Raw genomic sequence first — 20193 nt, forward strand, 5'->3', positions numbered from 1 at the left:
AATCCGTTTACAAGCTGTCCACAAAAAAGTCAGTCTGCAGAACTGCAGTCGCATTACTTCTAGTAACTGCCATTTACTAGACTGGAATGCAGAATATAATCCATGAAAGATTGCCATCAGCTTTTAATTCAATTCAATTTTATTTACAGTGTCAAATCATAACAGGAGTTATCTCAGGACACTTTACAGATAGAATATCTGTAAAGTGTCCACATGACCACACTATGATTTAAAGAGACCCAACAATTCCTCCCCAAGAGCAAGCATTTGGTGCGACAGTGGCAAAGAAAAACTTACTTTTTACTGGCAAAAACCTCGGACAGACCCTGACTCTTGGTGGGCGACCATCTGCCGCTGCCGGGTGGGACACAGAGACACTGATACAGATATAGAGAAATGTGATTCATAATAATTATATCAGTTGGTATGATGAACAGTGGCAATTAAAACAATAAACATAATAGAACTGTGACTAAAAATAATAGTAGTAACAGTGCAGGGCGTAGCAGGGCGTAGCAGGGCGTAGCAGGGCGTAGCAGGGCATCGGGTGGGACCATGGCAACAGTCCAATGTATTTTTTCCACTGACTAAATTAAAACTAGTACTTGAGAAATACTAAGACATGCTGTCCTCAGTGAGGTACAGATCTTGGTACAAATTCACTGGACATGACAAACCCTTAGCTTATTGTCCTTTTGAAGCGTTCCAAATTTCATTAAATATATAGTTATACCATATCTCCCTACAATGACATACATGAATACAGACTTGGTTATGTCCAAGTGTGAATTACAGTAATCAACAAGGAACATTGACATGAACTATCATTTACTGAAACAGAGCACAACAAACAGAGGGTCAGACAGTTTGAAGGTTGCATGATGAAATGAAACCTGCTGTAGTTCAATCGTGTTTAAGTTTCTGTGCTTTGCCAATGTGTCCTGATATCTGCTGCTCTCCTGTCCAGGATGCGTATTCAGAAGTGGCCAGCCTTTTTGCAGAGTTCTTCAGAGACCTGGACATTGTGCCTAGTGATATTATTGCTGGCCTGGTACTTCTCCGCCAGAGGCAGAGGTCTAAGAGATCTGCTATCCTGGACCAGGTATCACTGTCTATAAAATTATATTAATGTCTGTAGTTTTTTGCTTGCTTAGGCATGTGCTGTAATGAAAATAGCGTTTTTATTCTGTTTTCTCTTCCTAAGGCCAACAATGACATTTTAGCCTTCTTATCTGGAATGCCTGTCACTCGTAATACTAGATACCTGGACCTTAAGAACTCGGTGAGTTTCTATCTCTGTGATAAATTAACAAAGTGAAGTTTGTGTTGATGACACATAAACAGTGGACTCTTGAGAAAGTTAAAACATTAAGAATTCAGGTAAACAATAAAATACTGGATCATAAAAATACAACAAGCAGTTTAACTCTTTCTTAAAGGTTGTCGTGTACCTCATTTACCTTTTATTGAATGGATTGTATTTGCTTAAAGTCATGTAAATACACAAGGATAGGGCTCCCTTGTAGCTGTCCTGAAAAGGACATCATAAAAATGATTAAGAAAATGTAGATATAAAAATGAGAAGAGACGGAGAGGTCCCAGTGTCTCTTACAAACAAAACAATGGTCTTGAACCAGAGCCACTCTGTGTGTGTGTGTGTGTGTGTGTGTGTGTGTGTGTGTGTGTGTGTGTGTGTGTGTGTGTGTGTGTGTGTGTGTGTGTGTGTGTGTGTGTGTGTGTGTGTGTGTGTGTGTGTGTCTGTGTGTGTGTCTGTGTCTTCACTGCATGTATTAATCGAAAATTAATATTTGAATATCAGGATTTTCTGAATGTGTTATAATACTCTTATTCTTCAGCTGCTCTGACTTGTGTGTGTGTGTGTGTGTGTGTGTGTCCGTTTGTCTGCCTCTTCCTCTCCCAGGCCGAGATGAACATGTACAAGGATGTCTGTTATTACATGCTCTTTGCCCTGGCTGCATACGGTTGGCCCATGTACCTAATGAGGAAGCCTGCCTGTGGGCTGTGCCGCCTCGCCAGCTCCTGCCCGTAAGCACTTAAACATATACACCTGCACAATTTTGATCTATTTGGCTTCTGTGCCACTTGCGCCTCTCAAAGTGGTAACCCACTGAGGCAATACCACTCTAGTTAGACTCACTCACGGACACAAGCAGTGTCGAATTAATCTCATTCTCTTACCACATCGCCTGCACTGGGATACTAGATTATATCTCTGCAACCTTACCCGTTTCCTCTTTTCTCTTGTTTTTGTCCAACATACTGTTTTACAAAACGAAATAGCCATTTATCGGTGTTTTGTATTTATGTGTTCATCTGTTTTCTTCTTATCTTCCACTCTCACCCCAGCTGTACCTCAGTGTCTGGCTCTCGGTTGTCTCAGTCTGTGACAGTGGAGGAGGACAATTGTTGCGGCTGTAATGTTTTGGCCATACGGAGACACTTCCTGGACAGGGACCTCAAGCAGGTTCAGATTGTCTACACTTCCTGCCACGATGCTGTGAGTAATGCGGCAACTGTCTTAACGAGCAGTCAGAGGTGTTTGGGCTTTACTTCCTAAAATAGACAAAGGACGGGTTGTGTGGAGAAGTCTGAGGAACAGCGCCAGGAGCCCCAGAGCCCTGCATACTATGCTTGCAGACCAGACGGTAATCTTGTCAAACAAACATCACTTAGCACAGGGCCGCTGTGCAGTGCTCAACATCCACAAACTAGGAGCCAGTCTGATCATTTAGTGGCTTTATTTTGTAGTTTCAGCCATCATTTGCAAATGTTTTGACAACACTTTACTCATCAGTTTAGTTGCTGAGATATGGGGAGCCGAGTTGCTGTGTCCTCATCTTTGGCAGTAAGTCAAGTGGGTTCTCAGTAGGTGTTGGACTCTGCCAAGGCTGTTTGTGATCATCATGGACAAACTCTTAAGGTGCATTCAAAGAGTGTCCACGTTGGTGGCCTCGGGGTTGCATTTCTGTTCTCAACATATGATGCTCTCTTGCTGGCTTTCGGTACATTGTCATGTTCCCGTTGTACTGAGTACTTTACAGTTCACTTGTCATGTTCCTGTTGAGATGTTTTCATTCACTTTTGGATTTTACTTTCTGTTGAGTGGGTACTGTTGGGGACCTGTGTGGTGGGTATATGATTGCCTGGTCGTTGCCTGCATCGCTGTGTTAAGACAATAAGTTAGGGAGTAAAATTGGCTGTTTTAACTGATTGGCTGCATGGTCACACCTATAAAAAGAAGTACCAGATTGTCAGATAATAATGATAAAATCTGAAAAAAAATATTGTGGTCAAAGTTAACACAAACAGAAAATTAGTTTTCTAACTTACAGGAACACAGTTTAAGCCCACTGTTTTGGTGTAGTTTTAAAAGTCAAAATAATTTCACTCCAGTCATGCAAAACTCCTATTACTTTCCCATCCAAATGGGCACTTATATTCCCAATGAAATAAAAATAAATAGTTGTTGAAATAGTTTCTTCATCGGATATTTAATTAACTGACTTTACTTTTATGTGGAATTTCCACAGCATTCACATTCACACTTAAACCACATGGTGATGATTTCTAAAGCAGAACACTTCTTGGTGAGGTTAGCGAGTTTCCATCTATAAATTTCTCTCATGGAGTGACTTTTATGACTGTATGTGGTGCCAAGTGGAGAAAGGTTTGACGACAAAGACTTAGGAAGTGCTCCATTTGCTGGGATAGAAGTTGAAACTAACAAGTATTTGTCTCCTCCTTCTAACTCTGCCTGTCCCATGTTCCCCTCTCTAACTCACCACCATTTACTGTCTGCTTTGCATCTTCCTTATAGGTTTATGAGACTCCGTTTTTTGTGGCAGTGGATCATGCGAAAAAAAAGGTTGTCATCAGTATCAGAGGAACCCTATCACCAAAGGTGAATTTTCGGTTTCTCCTCTTGTTTTTACAGTAATACATCTTAAACTCCCTCTAAACATTAGTGCACCATGTTCCCTTCAGTACCTCACGACACCAACACCTCCAGAGCAGGTGGAGTTCTCATAGTGTAATGCAGTGTTCTAAAACTCTGACCTACACCTTTCTCACATAGAGCAGTGTCCTACTGTTTTTTGTTTTTTTGTGTTTTAAGGAAAATAACTGCTCATCTCTGATGCTTGGCTCCCAACAAGTCGAAACATGTAGGTACTGCACATGCAGTGTAGGACGTTACAAATAGAGTACAAAGTTTAAAGAAGCATTTGCATGGTGTTTCTGAATATATAAATCTAAATAAGAGTTGAGCTCTAATTGCTCTCAGGGCAAATGTCAAACTGCTGACACGCATTATTAAGATAAGAAAGAGTTTTTCAAAAGCTGTGGTTCTTCACCCGTGAGGTACCTCTGCAGCCTTATGTTGAGCCAAGAAAAACCTTGCTTGGTGGGAAAAAAAGCATTAAAGTAAGACTGACATATGGAGTCTAAATGAGCTTATACCATTCTTTCATGGTCTTATAGCTCTTGCTACAGCTCTCCAGGTACAGTTAATACAGTATTACTAATAATAATCCAAGTGGCAAGAGATTATGAATGGCATTTTTCATTCCTATGCACTTTAATTAGTAGGATGTTTCGCTTTCTCTGTCTAAATTCCCCGTTTTTCACTTCATCCACCTGTGTTCTCTTCTTTATGCTGTCTTTTGTAGATTGTTTTAATTTATCTTGTGTGTATCAGGACGCCTTGACTGATCTGACGGGGGATTCTGAACGTTTGCCTCTAGAGGAGCAGCACGGGACCTGGCTTGGCCACAAGGTTACTTTTTCAAAAACCCTCACCCACAATACATTAAGTATACTCGTCTGTACAGTCTCCTATGAGATTTTTCCTCCTAACACTTCTCTGTTCTCAATTGCCCACTTTCAACAAGTAGGCTAACATAATCCCAGACTCCAAAGGTTATTTCAGTTGTTAATAGTAGAATAATTGCTCTGGATATTTTAATAAGAGAGAGAGAGCGAGAGATTAATGATGCAGACTTCCTGTCCATATTTCTGTCTCTCTCGCCATCCTGCCCTCCACTAAATCCCCTTATCTTTCTTTCTACTCTCAGGGGATGGTTTACTCAGCAGAATACATTAAGAAGAAACTGGAGCAGGAAATGATCTTGTCACAAGCCTTTGGAAGAGACTTGGTACACGACTCACTATACATTATAACGAATGGCGGGCTCAATAATGAACCTCTTCCTTAATTTGCACTCTGGATTTGTGTTAACACCACTGTAGTACTTGATTCAAGACTATGCGAGCTGCTCAACACTAACACTAACCCTACTCTATACAAAGAATTCTGTGAATAGCAGTAGAGACAATATGTTTAAGTGATTATCTTCACTGTGCCAACAAAAGTGTGCTGTTGTGAGTGTAACTACTCTGACTGTCTCTCACAGAACAAGGGCACAATGCACTATGGGCTGGTCATAGTTGGGCATTCTCTCGGTGCAGGCACTGCTGCTATCCTCTCCTTCCTGCTGAGACCTCAGTACCCCACACTTCACTGCTACTCTTACTCTCCCCCTGGTGGCCTTTTTAGGTGAGTCAGTCCTGTGTGCGTGTTTTTATAGGATGTACAAAAGACTATACAAGGGAAGATCAGTTATTCTGTTTGAGTACATTATTCAGGAAGTTATTAAAAGACTGAGCCTTTGTACATGCGGGGAGCACGCTCAACCAGGTGAGCTACCAGGGTGCCCTTCATCAGCGCAAGCACATGTTCAACCCATGTTTGACCGTTTTGATACCAGACTGCTGTCACAGGTTATATACTCCGGCCACTACTGTATATTGAAGCCCTGGGTCTGTAGCTGTTGTTCAGTACACATCACTGCTAAACCTTCACACCTAATGTTATTGCACTTTAATATAAATATGTTTGCTCAACAGAGCTGTGAACTTTCAATTCATCAGAAATGGCCCCTCCTGTGTTTGCACTGGAGACTAAACATGACAGTGTGAGCAATGCGGTGTAGTTGTTGCCTTTATTTGACAATACAGGGGCAGACAGGAAACAAGGGATGAGAGGGAGGTATGACCTGCAACAAAGGTTCCATCAAACCGGGTTGTGTATTGTATTGTATTGTATTGTATTGTTTGTTGTGTAGTGCACCCCAATGTAGTTTAGTTATAGAAAGTGTTTTTTCTTTATACGATGACCTCATTAAAAGGTTGAATAAATGGATTAGAAGCTAGAAGTCATCCCAAAATGATTTGTAACTGAATTTGAATGCTATAATGGTTATACAAATATGTGTACATCCTTTTTATAACAAAGCCAAACAGTTACCGACCTGCCATGTGCCCGGGTTTGGAGCACAGAGACAAAATATATTAATTTGTTCCATTAGTCTGAAACGTATCTCCTTTTGTGTCACAAAGAAAAACCAGGGTGTTGTAAAGTACAAAAGACCCAAAACAAGTGTTTCGGACATGTACCTACAGACTATGCTTTGCGCTTTATTTGTCTTTATTCATGTTTATTTTTGGCCCAGTGGTTTAGAGTCGATTGGCATTTTGTCTGTCTACACCTGGGCACTGTCTTAACACCCTGCCATACAGCTGGCTGCAGTGTTTACTGTGTTTGCTATGGTAACTTGTCAAGACTTTGATCAGAGGAAAAGACGGGTGACAAAATAAAGGAAAAGATTGAATAAAACCTATCAAATTCAGATGCTTACATACAGGACACAAGGGATCACTGAATGAGTATGAAAATGATGTGACTCATATGCTGTGGCTTTCAAAGTCACCAGATATTTGATAGATTTTCTTGTGTTCATTCATTATACACGCTTCTTGGTTGCCCCATTCAAGAACCCGTTTCCACGCACAATTGATCATGTCCTTTTAAAGTCTGTGTGATCACATTTGATTCCCTTTTTTGGTCATCTATCCACATGCAAATCAAATGTGGGAATTCATTTACTGTTGTTTGCACTTTTTTATGGTGTGACACATAAGGAAATGGGAAGGGAGGGTCCACTTCTGCTGGTACCGTTTTTTTTTTCTGTGGTTCCTGAATTTTGTTATTAATAATCTTCTCTTGATAATTTTCTGTCATTTCCAGTATTGCATCCACCAGAGTACATTTGTGGTCAGATAAATGTATTCCCTGAATGCTTGATGTAGAATTGTGTACAGTCCATCATATTGCATTATTATAATAACTTTGCATTAAAACAAATGTTTCATTGAAGTGTGAGTTGGAAATGTGTGTAAAGAGGTCATACCCTTAACTCTTCTGTTGACATAATTTAACTGTTTCTTTCTTTTATCCACCCAGTGAGGATGCCATGGAGTACTCCAAAGAGTTTGTCACATCTGTGGTATTAGGAAAAGACCTTGTACCGAGGTATCTCTTCTACTATATCCATTATTCTGTGGCTAACTTCACTTTGCTGCAGTATTACCACATTAGACATATATGCTGCTGTTCTCTCATAGGCTTGGCCTGTCACAACTGGAGGGTTTCCGACGCCACCTTCTGGAAGTCTTGCAGAAAAGTAACAAGCCAAAGGTGACTAAATCGCTTGACACCGTAGAAGATGACCGTCCGATAGACTTGTAGACCAGTTGGACTAAATTATCAAAAAGAAAGATGTAAGAAACTGATGCAGTAGGCTGGTCTTGCCAAGAGCATCCCAGTGCTGCCTCGCAATAATTGGGGGGTAGGGGGAATGCTTTATGGGTTATTGACAAAAAAGACATCTCTACTGTACAAACGCTAGTGAATGATTACATGGTTATTTGCATTTCTTCGTTTCCAGTAGCACCACACATCTGCTGTATTTTCCAGTTTTTGCAGTGGCTGATTAAAATAAACCTGCAGGCTTCCACACAACCCCTCACAACACTGCAGTCACAGTATCTACGCTGTAATTATTAAAGCATCATTGGGTTAACCCCTGGCTGCTGCAGAAACACATACAATATATTGAATATATATTTAGATTCTGATGTTATGTTACATAACCGAACAGCATTTTTTCTTCTTCTTTGCAACAGTGGAGGATCATTGCGGGAGGCACCAAATGCATTCCGAAATCAGAGCTTCCAGTGGAGGATGAGGATCCTCAGTCTCAGCCAGCAGCGCCCCCCAGCAGTCGCCTGTGGCTTCACCCCAGTGACCTCAGCATTGCCCTTTCAGCCTCCACCCCCCTCTACCCTCCTGGCAAGATTATCCACGTGGTGCACAACCATCCCCCAGAGACATGGTGAGAAAATTGATTTGATTTGTCTGTAGATTATAGCAATTGATTTTACTGTTGTACCTGTGTAAGATTCCAGAAGTGAGATCAGTCATCAGTTGAGTGGTATTGGCCCTTAAAGCTTGTCTTTACATACATTTTTCACCACACGACTCCACAGCACAAATGGGAAAGTGGTTGTATAACTGATGCGTGGACACAATTCACTTAAAGCAAATCTTGTATTTGTTTCACACCTGTAAAATAAAAGAACTGGCAGCTCAGAAGGAAAATGTATACATTGCGTACTGTGGACAGTGTGGGCTTACAGTGTTTCACGCAGTGCTTTCCTACTTTTTTTTTTATCTGCACTCTCTGCTACTCTGTCTAATATTTTATTTTATAATCTTCCTTTTTTCTTATACATGTTTCTTCATACATGGTGTTTTTAATTTTGCACTGTGTGGGAATATATTTTAAGGGGAAATATAAATCTTATCAATAATATTTACAGATAATGAAATTGATACTGAGTGTGTTAGACACTGGAATCAAACATCCTGCATCAGCTGGGCTGTTATAGGCCAGAATACATTTCATTGAATAACAGATGGATCTGTTAATGTGAGATGGTAACAACTGTGGTTAAACATCTGGAAAAGAGAATAGTTTGTTATCTAGGGTTGCAAAGGGGCGGACATTTTCCGGTAAATTTCCAGAAACTTTCCATGGAAAGTTAAGCTGGGGAATTTTGGAAACATTCCAAGTTGGAAACCTTCATGGGAATTAATGGAAATTATGGGAATTAATGGGAATTTAAAAGAATTAACTGGAAATGTTGGGTAATTCATACAATCTCCATCTTATACAAACATAAATATAAACATTTTGTGAATACATTGTCAGTAGAACTTTAATAGATTATTTCATTGAACAACAATAAGCAGATAGGCATGCAAGTGAATACTTTGAGTTATTCAATCTGCTGTAGAATGTTGGATTCTAGAAATTATCAGTGGGTGTGGCCTCAATAGCCCTGCAGTAGGCTAAGTAGTAGCCCAAACCATTGACCTTTAGCTTAACATATGAAGCTAGCTAGCATGATGCCTTTGATTTACTATTGTTATGGTTATATGCGTGCTAAGCTAACCATCAACGCTGTCTATTGTTTCCAGCCTATCAAGAACAAGTGGGCTATACAATTAACACACATAGGTTAATAGCTATGGGTTATGTATTGTATTGTGTTATTGCAATGCTAGTGAGTGTGTCTGGCCATTACACAGAAGCAAGTAACCTTGGAATCTTTTAACCACCTTCTGCAAGCTGCTGCAAAACCATGAGGCAGAAGTGGTTTGGCCAGGTTATCCTAACAATGACAACAAGATATCATCCTCATGTGCGTCTATTATGTCTGATAATGGAATTAAAAAGAACACTGCAATGCAGCTACTGGATACTTTGTCCTTTTCTCTCCTTTTCTTCTCTACTTACTGTACTTTGAGTCATTTTATAGTTTGCCATGTGCAGCTAGTGAGCTTTTTGACCCGACTTACAAGTCTGTTCTGGTTTCTAAAATGAGCGCGCTTCTAAAGTCTGTCACAAAAAAAGTCAGTCCTCTTAGTGGTGTCATAGCCTGAATTCTTTACGCTTCTCCCACATTGGATAGTGAGGCAGGCTGTTGCTTAATCAACTTTTGTGTTCACTTTGTGTTTTCATCCCTTTCCCTGTAGCTGTGGCCAGGAGGAGCCAACCTACTCAGCTCTGTGGGGGGACAACAAGGCCTTCGATGAGGTTATCATATCACCCGCCATGCTTAATGAGCACATGCCCCACATGGTGATGGAGGGCCTTAACAAGGTCTGTTGTAATCTGTGTGCATGCCGATGGCTTCGGCGGGGGTGGAATGGGGTGGTGGAGTTGGAGTTGGTTGTTCCTGATTTCCAACACTGGATAATTGAATTGGTGGATGATGAGTATGTGTGAATTGTCTCTTAACAATTGTTCATAAAGCTGGATACCACTTTGCTTTCCACTTTAACTAAAGCTAGAGACCAGCAACTGAGTTTTGGTTATGTTTCAGCTGTAATATAATATCTTTGTTAAATCCCTTCTTTAATACAAAGTTACAGATTTCACAATATAATTGCCGATGTGTTTCACTCTGTGTCCTCAGGCTAATAGAGCAGTGATGATAAACTGAAAATGTACCAATCCATCCATTTGGAGTCATAGAAAGTCAAATATGGACTTTAATTTTAGAAATTTAATATTGATCCACTATGTATGCTTGGTTAAAAACTTCACCCTGAAAATAGAAACTACAACATCCAGTGGTTATCTAGCCACATGCCCTTATAAATGTCATACAGTTATGTGTATGTTTTTTTACAGTTATCAGAAATAGAAGTGATCGTGATAGAAGCTTTCTGCCATTTATGCCTGGCAAATTGACATTAATAAAGAAAACTCATTTGAAGATGGGTGATGCATTTATCATCTCTCAGGCCTTTAAATCCATCTCATGATGGAACATTGCAGCAAAGTCAAATACAAAAACTTCAGGTTTCCAGTGATCCTCTTTTCAGTGGTATGCCCCTTAAGTGTTAAGTAAACAATTCTTTTTGAGGGTTTTGGAAGATTGAATCTGACTGTATGGTCAATTTATCTATGTGTCCCATCATAAACCTTTAACTTGCCGCACCTTTTGTTTTCTTCCAGTTTCAAAGCATGGGAACTGCTCACTCCTGGTTTTATGGTGTTGTCTATGGTGGTCTTAATTAGTGTAATCTTCACGGCAATTGAACATCTGTTTTGATAACAGGGTATTTATGTGTATGTTTGCATGTAACGGATCCACTGTGGGGATTGCACTTTGTTGTGGCTGAAATTGCATGTTTGTTTCTTTCGGTGTAAAATGAGATTTTACTTGGTTTTGTTTTTGTGGCTCAGCCCTGTGTGTGGTGTGTGTCTGTCTGTGTGTGTGTGTGTGTGTGTGTGTGTGTGTGTGTGTGTGTGTGTGTGTGTGTGTGTGTGTGTGTGTGTGTGGGTGTGGGTGTGTGGGTGTTTACGTCTGCTGTGCCTAGTTTGTAGTTTGATACCTCTGGTGTTTCTGCAGGTACTGGAACCATTTTGTCCCCTGTCTGAGCAGGAAAACTTGGAAGCAAAGGAACTAGAAGTCAATCAACCCACCTGCAATACCACTGTGTTCATAACCTCGCAAACAGAATTAAGCTCTAGTCCTCTTCCCTCTCATCCGTCCTCTCCCGCCCACAAAGACCCGTCTTGCCTTGCCTCCCTCACAGAGACTGAGGCTGTCTCTGTCACTTTTTCAGATGCTGATTCTGTTCTCCCTCCTCCTCCTCTGTCAGACTGTACTTCTGCCTCAGAACCGTGCTTGGTGTCTATCCCCTCACTTTCTAACAGTCCATCCAACTCTCACTCGGAAGCACTTTCAGTTGAAAATGATTCATGCATTCCAGCACAAACGCAATCAGACCCACCCAACACTTACCCTTGTGTAGATGTTGCTGCTCCTGTTTCTGAAATCCTGTCTGATGAGTCTAACTGTGCTCCGAGAGAAAATTCTCCCCTCAAGATACTAATATCACATAGCTCTTTGCAAAAACATGAAGTGTGTAGTTTACACGTGCAAAACAGTCCTTCTGATACTCTTGTATAGACTTTATGACACTCAGTATTAGACTTGGCCTTCATTAGCCTATTTGCACAACACATTTATCAATCTAGTTGTGTCTGTTAAAGGAATGGTTTACTTAAAAACTGTCAATGTTACTATTAATATTGTGACTAAATGACCAGACTAAGATTATCTGATGTAATGTGCCTGAGGTTTAATAGGCAAAACATGTGTTGCCGGTTAAAACTCAGGATTTGGTGTCAGTCCTTGGAGAAAGGCCTTCTTAAAAGACTGATACGTTAAAAAGTGACCATAGAGGAGGTGGAGAGAGCCTGCCAGTTCCTCCACTGAAATAAGTCACAAAAGACTGATGCAAAGCAGCTCAGCTGATATAATTGTTGAGAAAAACTGATAATGTTCTCTCTTCCCATTATGACTTCGTTTTGCGCTCTCCACATACACAAAAAACTGCTGGCTGGGTGCCGCAAGTCTAGGCAAGTAGTCCATTTGCAGTTTAAGGGTGTTCGAGGGAGAGTCGGAAACAGGGAGAGATAAAACTCAAAGAATGTGAACAGCTGACAAAGCGTTAAGAGAAGGAATGTGTGTATGCAACAACAAGGCGACGGGGTAAATGTCATCACTAAGTAGCCCCTGGTATACATCACAGGTTAATGGTGTATATAACAGTACAATAATATGTAATCCCTTTTAAACTATAGAGTCAACAATAGCCTTTTACAACATTGCAAGATTAGTCCCACCTGCACTCTTTATGTTGTTAATGAGATTCATCATCCAGCTTTCCTCATATCAACCCTTCATTCTTTTCCATTCCTCTCACAGCTACGGTACATTTGGTCAAGTACTTTGGCATGAACTTGCTAACCCCTTTCCTCAAGCTAACACGTTTTCTTTGTATTCACAAAGTTTCCATGGTAACCTAATTTTTTCCACATTAACTGCTCTTTCTTCCTTCTTGGCTGGGTTTTTCAGAAGCCGCAGCTCTTCTTTTCTTTCCCCTTTTTACCATTTTGAAAGCACACATTTAGCCTTTCCTCAATCATAATTTCTTCAAGGAATTGTCAATTACTCATCAGCAGCAGATGGAGTAAGGGGGAACAAATGTGTAAACACTGTGTAGTACTCTGCTGCTGCTGTAAAATTGCTGCTCACTTAGTCATTCTAATGTCCTCTTATTACTGCCTTGGTTCAGTGTATTAACAGGACTCTGAAAACTGGAATTATATTTTTACGCTCTTCGTGCATTTCATAATGCTTTGTCTAACTGTGCTTTTATAAATTATAAGAATATGGCTGCAGGACATTATTGCATTAGTTTTGCATAATGCAAAACTAAGTATAAATGATCTCTCTCTCTCTCTCTCTCTGGGTACTGGGCTTTGTTTTTTTGTTTTTGGTCAAGTGATTGTGCCTACAAGTGATATGTTTGATATTGTTAGTGCCAAATATTTGCTGTAGTTTATCACTTACAGCAATCTTGTCCTCATGTATCATCAGTCACGCTCACCCATGTAACATCCTTATGTTTTCATGTGGGATCCCATAACCCTCTGCATAACCCAAACATGTTTGTTTTAATGCCATTTTTAACTTACTGAGCCTATGTTCCTGAATGAATTTCAGTCATGTTCACATTCATGCCATTTTATGTTACATTGTCGCATGAATTGTATTCATTGTTTTCATGTCCTCTTACTGTTCCAGTTGTTTTTATAGCAATGTGCTATGTTCCACTAAGTGTTTTAACTCATTAAAGTTAACCAAATACATGTAGTTGTGTGTTGATGTGATTTGCCATCAGTGTTTGTTCACAATTTTTAGCTATTAAAACAACACAATAAGATTTTGTGAGACAGGGTTTGTCTTGCATGTTTTTGAAGTTACATTTACAGTTGTCTAATGATTTACTATCCTTTTATCGTACTGTAGGTCTTGCGTAGTTCTAGCTCAGGCATCATGACTCCATTGTGGGTGTTTAATGTCAGTTGGAGTAGGTGTAAGCTCGCCATTAGATTGCACTTACATTCATCTGAAATACACTGCTTTTCTAACACCGTAATAGATGTAATCATATCTGCAGTTAAATAAAGATGTAGTGGTTTCTTGGATAATGTCATTGAAAACTATTCTAATCGTGTGTGTGTGTGTGTGTGTGTGTGTGTGTGTGTGTGTGTGTGTGTGTGTGTGTGTGTGTGTGTGTGTGTGTGTGTGTGTGTGTGTGTGTGTGTGTGTGTGTGTGTGTGTGTGTGTGTGTGTGTGTGTGTGTGTCAAACCTATTAATGACCAGTAAAACCTATTTCTGTCAAGTGTCCGTAAATTCAGATTCCAGTTTTTAAAGAACCTCATAGAAGAAATATTGTAAAATATTAGTTTGCTCTGTAATGTTGTTTATTCTCCTTGCTCTCATCGTACCATTATCTGTCAAGTCATGTGTCTGTCTACACCTTTGTGCTTGTGACAGGTGCTGGAAAACTACAACAAAGGGAAAACCGCTTTGCTGTCAGCAGCCAAGATCATGGTGAGCCCCACAGAAGTGGACTTGAACCCAGAGAACATGTTCGTGGATACATCAACAACTTCTCAGCAGCCAACGCCTACAACCCACCACCGCAGGAACAGTAGTGTTCGGTTAGTACACCATGCACCACTGTGGGTGTGTTGGAGCCTAAAGATATATATATATATATATATATATATATATATATATATATATATATATATATATATATATATATATATATATATATAAAAACAGTTTGTTTGAGCCTCTGTATATTCCTCCAACTTAATATATAATGGAGCAAACCTCTTCCTAAGCTGTAGGGATAATCATGGGGACATGTCTCATTTTAATTTAACTTTCTGGCCAATACTAAATAATACAACTGCTACTAACTGCTACTTTATTGTTTTCTCAAAATCATTGTTTCTGTCTGTTCGTTTGGTTATAAAAAAAAGTCTAAAACCATTGTCACGGTAAGCAATGCATGCTAATAATAATTTTGCATAATGTGCTCCCTTCTCATGCACGCATGCACGCACGCTGTCTGACCACAGAGCAGTTGCAACGTATGGTAGTATTCAATTCCAACCTCACCCCCTCTGGCTTAGCCCCTGTCCAAAGTCAGTGTGAACTCCTGGTAGTGATGGTTGAATTATGATGTTATCTCTCTTGTATTAGATGTTAATACAAGAGCACTACGATACACTCCTGGCCTTCCAGTCACTGTTTCTTTGTTCTTCCTTCCATCTATGTAACGTTTGCTGGTGTCCACCTAGTCTGTAGAATCTAGATATGGATTAAATACTAACACCTTCCCGTTTTCCCCTTTTTTAATCCTTCGTAAGTTGTTTAGACCCATTTTTCACATCTGTCTTGTGTTTTGGATCCCCTGTCCCCTCCTTTCCCTGTCACTACTCTCCAACCCCTTCTTCTCCTCTCCTCTAGTTCGTGTGCCCAGTCTGAAATATCTCTGGATGGTTTCTCTGAGTGCCCTCCTCCCCCAGTGCCTGTAGTGCTGCGTGGAGCACGGGAGCGCCTGGCAGTGGAGCTGAGGGACCGCAAAGCACCTCTGGCTGTCATGGAGAGTCTCTCAGATGCCGAATCCCTCTATAGTCTGGATTCCCGACGCTCCTCAGCTGCGCTGAGAGGTTCACCAATGCTGAGTTGTCTCCCTTTCCCTTTGGATGCCCCGATCCCTGAGGAGAACCCGTCTCTCAGCTCTCGCACTGAACTACTGGCTGCTGACTGCCTCTGCCAGGAAACGCCAGAGCACCTGGGTGAGGTTGGGCCCTTCTTTACCCCACTGGAATCCAGATCCACCCCGGATTACCCCATGCGGCTGTCTCCAGCCACACCTCGCTACAGTGGACACCATTCTCCAGCTCTGCTAAACCAGAGCGCCTTGGCTCAGCCGTTTAAGCCAGAGCCTAACGTCAACCGAAAAATGCTTCCTGACGGGGATCACCAACAGATGCCTGGTGTCTACAGCCCAGGGAGCACTCCTAACACTCCCCTCAGCCCACAAATTGGTTCGAGACCAATGGATAGAGAAAATGAAGATTGGGAGCTGGAGACAGCAGAGAAACAGTTAAGTGCAGAGACCAGACCAGCAGCTTTTACTCCTCCACCCCAACTATCCAATGGAAACCCCAGCCAGGCAGTGCTGGAGTTCGCCCAGTACTTAGACTCTCTATTCAGACTGGACGGCAGCAGCTCACCGCCTCTGGAGCTGTCTGACGGGGAGTCAGAGTCGGGCCGGGGCTCCTTCGGGCAGGGTGAGTGTCTCGGAGATGGACAGCTGTTGGATGACAAACAACTTCTGGCCAGAGCAACACTGGAGCCTAACCTTGTCCCCAAGCCCCCACGCACTTTTGCTGGATCTGCTGACCCCTCTTCGGGCATCTCTTTGTCACCCTCCTTCCCTCTTTCGTCGTCTGAGGAGCTCAACGACCTTTCCCCCGCCGAGGGCGCCCTGCCAGCCATGAACTCCCTACGAACATCTAGCCCTTGCCACTGTCCTGAAGAGAACACACTGTCATCTATGGTGTAGTGTGCTCCCAAGACTCTAATGTCCTTTGCTCTAAATTGAGAGGTGCAGTCATCCAAAATTTTAAACATATCACAGTACATGCATGCGATGGAATGCAGCCACTCATCAGAGATCCAATGACAGAAATTGACTGACCAACTCACAAACTATTTCCATTCTTCAGGTGCCCCCGGTGAATGCTGTTTATAGCATTTTCACACTATTGCAATGACTAAGATAAAAAAGATACCTCTCTCTGCATGCCAGGGGGCTGTACTGCTTTTAGGTGAATATAATTAACTGTAGCTTCACAATACCATTCCAAAACAATGTTGTCTCACCCACGTAGAGACGCATCAGCATTACATCAAATCCCTGACTTAACAAAATCAAAGGGAGAATACTTAACTGAGCAGGGATTCAAAAACTAACACTGTAGAAGAGGTTAGCATAGGCACATCATCTGGGTTGATGTACTGTACAACTTCCTGCACCACTCAGCAGCTCCGGAAATCTTGTCCAGCTTTTGTTTCATTTTATTTTTTCAAATCAGGAATGTGAAGATGGACATATTCATCACTCAATAGAAGTGAGAAGACATTATGAAATGTTCCTCAGGTCTATAAAGAATTGACTTTGAGAAAGAGAGTAAGTGTGTTACATTGGTGAGAATTCATGTGTCTTAAAAGATTTTAGTGATTGTGACAAAGTTATTACAGACGCCTATGGATGTTTTTGAGTCTTTTGGTTACTCTTTATAGTGCATGAAGTTTTTTTATTTATTTAATTTTAAAGAGACATTGTCAATAATCCACTTAGATTGACATTTGGATACTCTTGCACACATCATATTGCTCAATTAACCCCCCTTTGCCAAAAAATGTAATACATTGTATGCCAAATGTATTTATGAGATGTAGTTTTGTATATGTAAATGGATATTGCTTTACTTAAACACAAGCTAAGTTCATTATTTCCTTCCCATTCTGTTTGTTTCCATGTAGACTGTTACACAGCAACACCACAGAAAAGATGCCACCCTGACCTTAAAACACTGCCATGGCTTTCATTGGGAAACCTCTGTACCTTGGGTTTGATATAATAATGCACTTGGTAATAGTTGTCCTAGTCTCATAGCTACTGTACCTTACTCTTTGGAGAGCTCTTAGCAATGTGTCCAGGTCAGGGTCTGCATGCGTTATGCATTACAGAGTAGCATGGATGGTATAGAACAAGTCTTGTCATTAAGTCCCAGTAAATAAGCTCTAAACCTGTTCAGGCATGATAATATATGTAAACGCAAACCTCATAGAGGCTTTTAAAATGCCCGGGTCACCAGACAGGACCAAACTGTGTATTCTAAAAGTGTCCCCAGGATATCATCTCTCTTGTTCTCAAGGTGCTCTCAGTCATTTTGGACATCAAGGTGTTTGCTTCCCTTTAATGCGGTTCATCTCAAACATCCTTGAGGTTGGACTGAATGAATAAATGGGCTTGAAATTCACGTATGGCAATTCTGAATAATGTACGTGGCATACAATCTTCCATATCACTCTGGGTGTAACAGGTGGCTCATAATTTGCATTATTTATTACCGTTAATGTTATCACTTTTATTGCTATATTTGATGGTATTATTATCATTATTGCTCTTGCAACAGATTGGTTTGATGTCAGTGGTTTTTATCTCAGTTTTTTGGGACAGTGTGGGGAACTTTTTAGACTTTCCCAAATGTAAGAAGTTATATATTTCAGCTTTTTTTCTGTCCGAGTGGAAAAGTATTTGACATTCTGCCATAGCATGGTGAGAATATGCTCTTTTTACAAATGTTTCATAGTGGTGAGACATGCTGCAAAGTGACATCCTGCTCACAGTGACCTTTGGTGCATTGCCACCGTCAAGCCTGGAGTTACTATAGTGGTCTGCACAGTCCCTCTATTTGGATTTAGATTTGCTGTGATTACTCACAGCTGACAGTTCCAGCTAGTTTACAGTCTGACACTACTCAAATCATGCTGCCAGTCCCAGTAGACTCTCACAAGATACACTAAGGTAGGGCCAGCAATTTCGTATGGTCCGTAGCTTTGCTTGCAGCTGTTCATACACAGAAACACTGAAAGAAAGCACTATAATACTTTCCACCATGATGTGTACAGCACCATGTTCTATGTGTAATTATTTATGCAGATGTCTAAAAAAATACCAATAGAGTCATGTAAAAAACAACTATATAACAATAAGGAGATAATGACTATATTAAAAGATATCAGTTTTGACATATAGAAAAAAATAGTTCATCTGAAAGTTATTTATTCAAACTATTGGCAGATTTGCAAATTGGTCTATATTGAAAGAATAATTCAACTATGTCTTGTCCATGTTTACCTGGTTTGCTTCCCTTCCTTTCCTGCCCCACAATGAGAATGTATTAAATCCCTCCCCCTCACTGCCCTGTCTGTAATGGAATAAACTACAAACCATGGAAATAACTGGGAAAGTCTGTCATATCTCATTCAGCATGTACTACTGATATACTGTTGTCAGAGTTTTGATGATGTCAATTTAAAGCCACAAATTCTAGTTTGTCTCAGGTTTTCTTGGTCTGCTTGTTTCCCTTACTGCTACGTATGGTTAAGATACAGTTTAGCTTGAGTATATAAATACGAGTATATGTGTCTTATTCATGCATGTGTGTAATCAAGGTTCTATTGAGTTTCTTGTAAAAGAAAATGCAATTTGTAGGCACAGTTAGACAAATAATTACTCGTTTTAAACTAATCACTTTTGATGTCAAGTACAATTGATACACAAAGGACCGTACTTTTACCAAATGAACCAATCCTGAAAAAAGTTTGCTTTAAATTTGATGTAAAGAATGTGTCATCAGCTTTAGGACTGCTGAGTACAGATTTTTTGAGTAAAGATGGCATGAGTTGTTTGGAGCTATATTTAAGCCCAAGTGTAGGTGCAGTGTATTATGAGTGTGCTGTAGGTCTGATCTGCTGAGCCTCATGGAGGTGTCATGAGTCAAATGACACACTGAATAACACCAATGATACTTATGACCTGTCTCGCAAAGTAGAATTACTAAACCTTTAGTGCTAGTAAAATGTACAGCATAAGCAAATATATACCAATAACAGTCTGGCCAGTCACTGGCCTTTTTATTATAGTGTTTATTTGTATTTAATAATTTATAGATCAGTGATGTTTTTAACTACTCTGTGACCAACGCTTGGCTGTTTGTGAAATCAAGATAAATTCAATTTGCAATTGAAGCATGTAGAGTAGTTACAATAAGCACAATTTAAATGCAACACCTACGTAAAACAACAAACAAAACCAGACAGAAAACATGGATAGGCTGTACACTCTACGACACTGTATAAAACGCAAATGCAAAAGATAGCTGTAAATGTTATATTGAAAAAAATCTGTCAAATCTCTGTTTACAATATACCTACTTACATTATAATGATGTTATGACTGACTTGCAGCATAGAATATTGGGTATAAAATACACTAATTTATACTGCTGTACCAGGTTTTACTGCAGGTAAGTTATTTTGAACTTGAAAAAAATGTAAACACTTGCCTTGAGCAGGGGTAAATATTTTAGAGCAATTACTTTTTTGAAAACTATTTCTTTGTTGGTCTGAACAGATACAAGAGTTATTTTATATAGCCTAAGTTTTACTACATTCCTAATATGCTCTAAAGTGTGAATGGTAGTCCCACTGTTGTGTTGCAGTTGTAAAGTTCAGTTCTGACAGGC

At 40.3% G+C, this 20193-nt stretch overlaps 1 protein-coding gene across 3 annotated transcripts in view; it reads left to right on the forward strand.

Annotated features, from left to right (window-relative positions):
- The window catches only part of dagla (diacylglycerol lipase, alpha), a 32578-nt gene extending 13670 nt beyond the window's left edge, over nt 1-18908 (forward strand). Inside the window, exons 7-21 of one of the 3 annotated variants that reach the window (XM_039795505.1) lie at nt 968-1102; nt 1205-1282; nt 1922-2046; nt 2368-2518; nt 3839-3922; nt 4718-4795; nt 5094-5174; nt 5433-5575; nt 7322-7390; nt 7483-7555; nt 8044-8252; nt 9959-10085; nt 14348-14514; nt 14845-14862; nt 15335-18908. In XM_039795505.1, the coding sequence (XP_039651439.1) occupies nt 968-1102; nt 1205-1282; nt 1922-2046; nt 2368-2518; nt 3839-3922; nt 4718-4795; nt 5094-5174; nt 5433-5575; nt 7322-7390; nt 7483-7555; nt 8044-8252; nt 9959-10085; nt 14348-14514; nt 14845-14862; nt 15335-16439 (2643 nt within the window). In that variant the 3' untranslated portion in view covers nt 16440-18908. Of the gene's footprint in view, nt 1-967; nt 1103-1204; nt 1283-1921; nt 2047-2367; nt 2519-3838; nt 3923-4717; nt 4796-5093; nt 5175-5432; nt 5576-7321; nt 7391-7482; nt 7556-8043; nt 8253-9958; nt 10086-14347; nt 14515-14844; nt 14863-14943; nt 15010-15334 lie in introns of all 3 variants that reach the window. The other 2 variants (XM_039795504.1, XM_039795506.1) reach the window with 2 other exon arrangements.
- Nucleotides 18909-20193: the final 1285 nt, after the last annotated feature.

The sequence above is a fragment of the Perca fluviatilis genome, chromosome 3 (genome assembly GCF_010015445.1).
Source record: "Perca fluviatilis chromosome 3, GENO_Pfluv_1.0, whole genome shotgun sequence".
Lineage (NCBI taxonomy): Eukaryota > Metazoa > Chordata > Actinopteri > Perciformes > Percidae > Perca > Perca fluviatilis.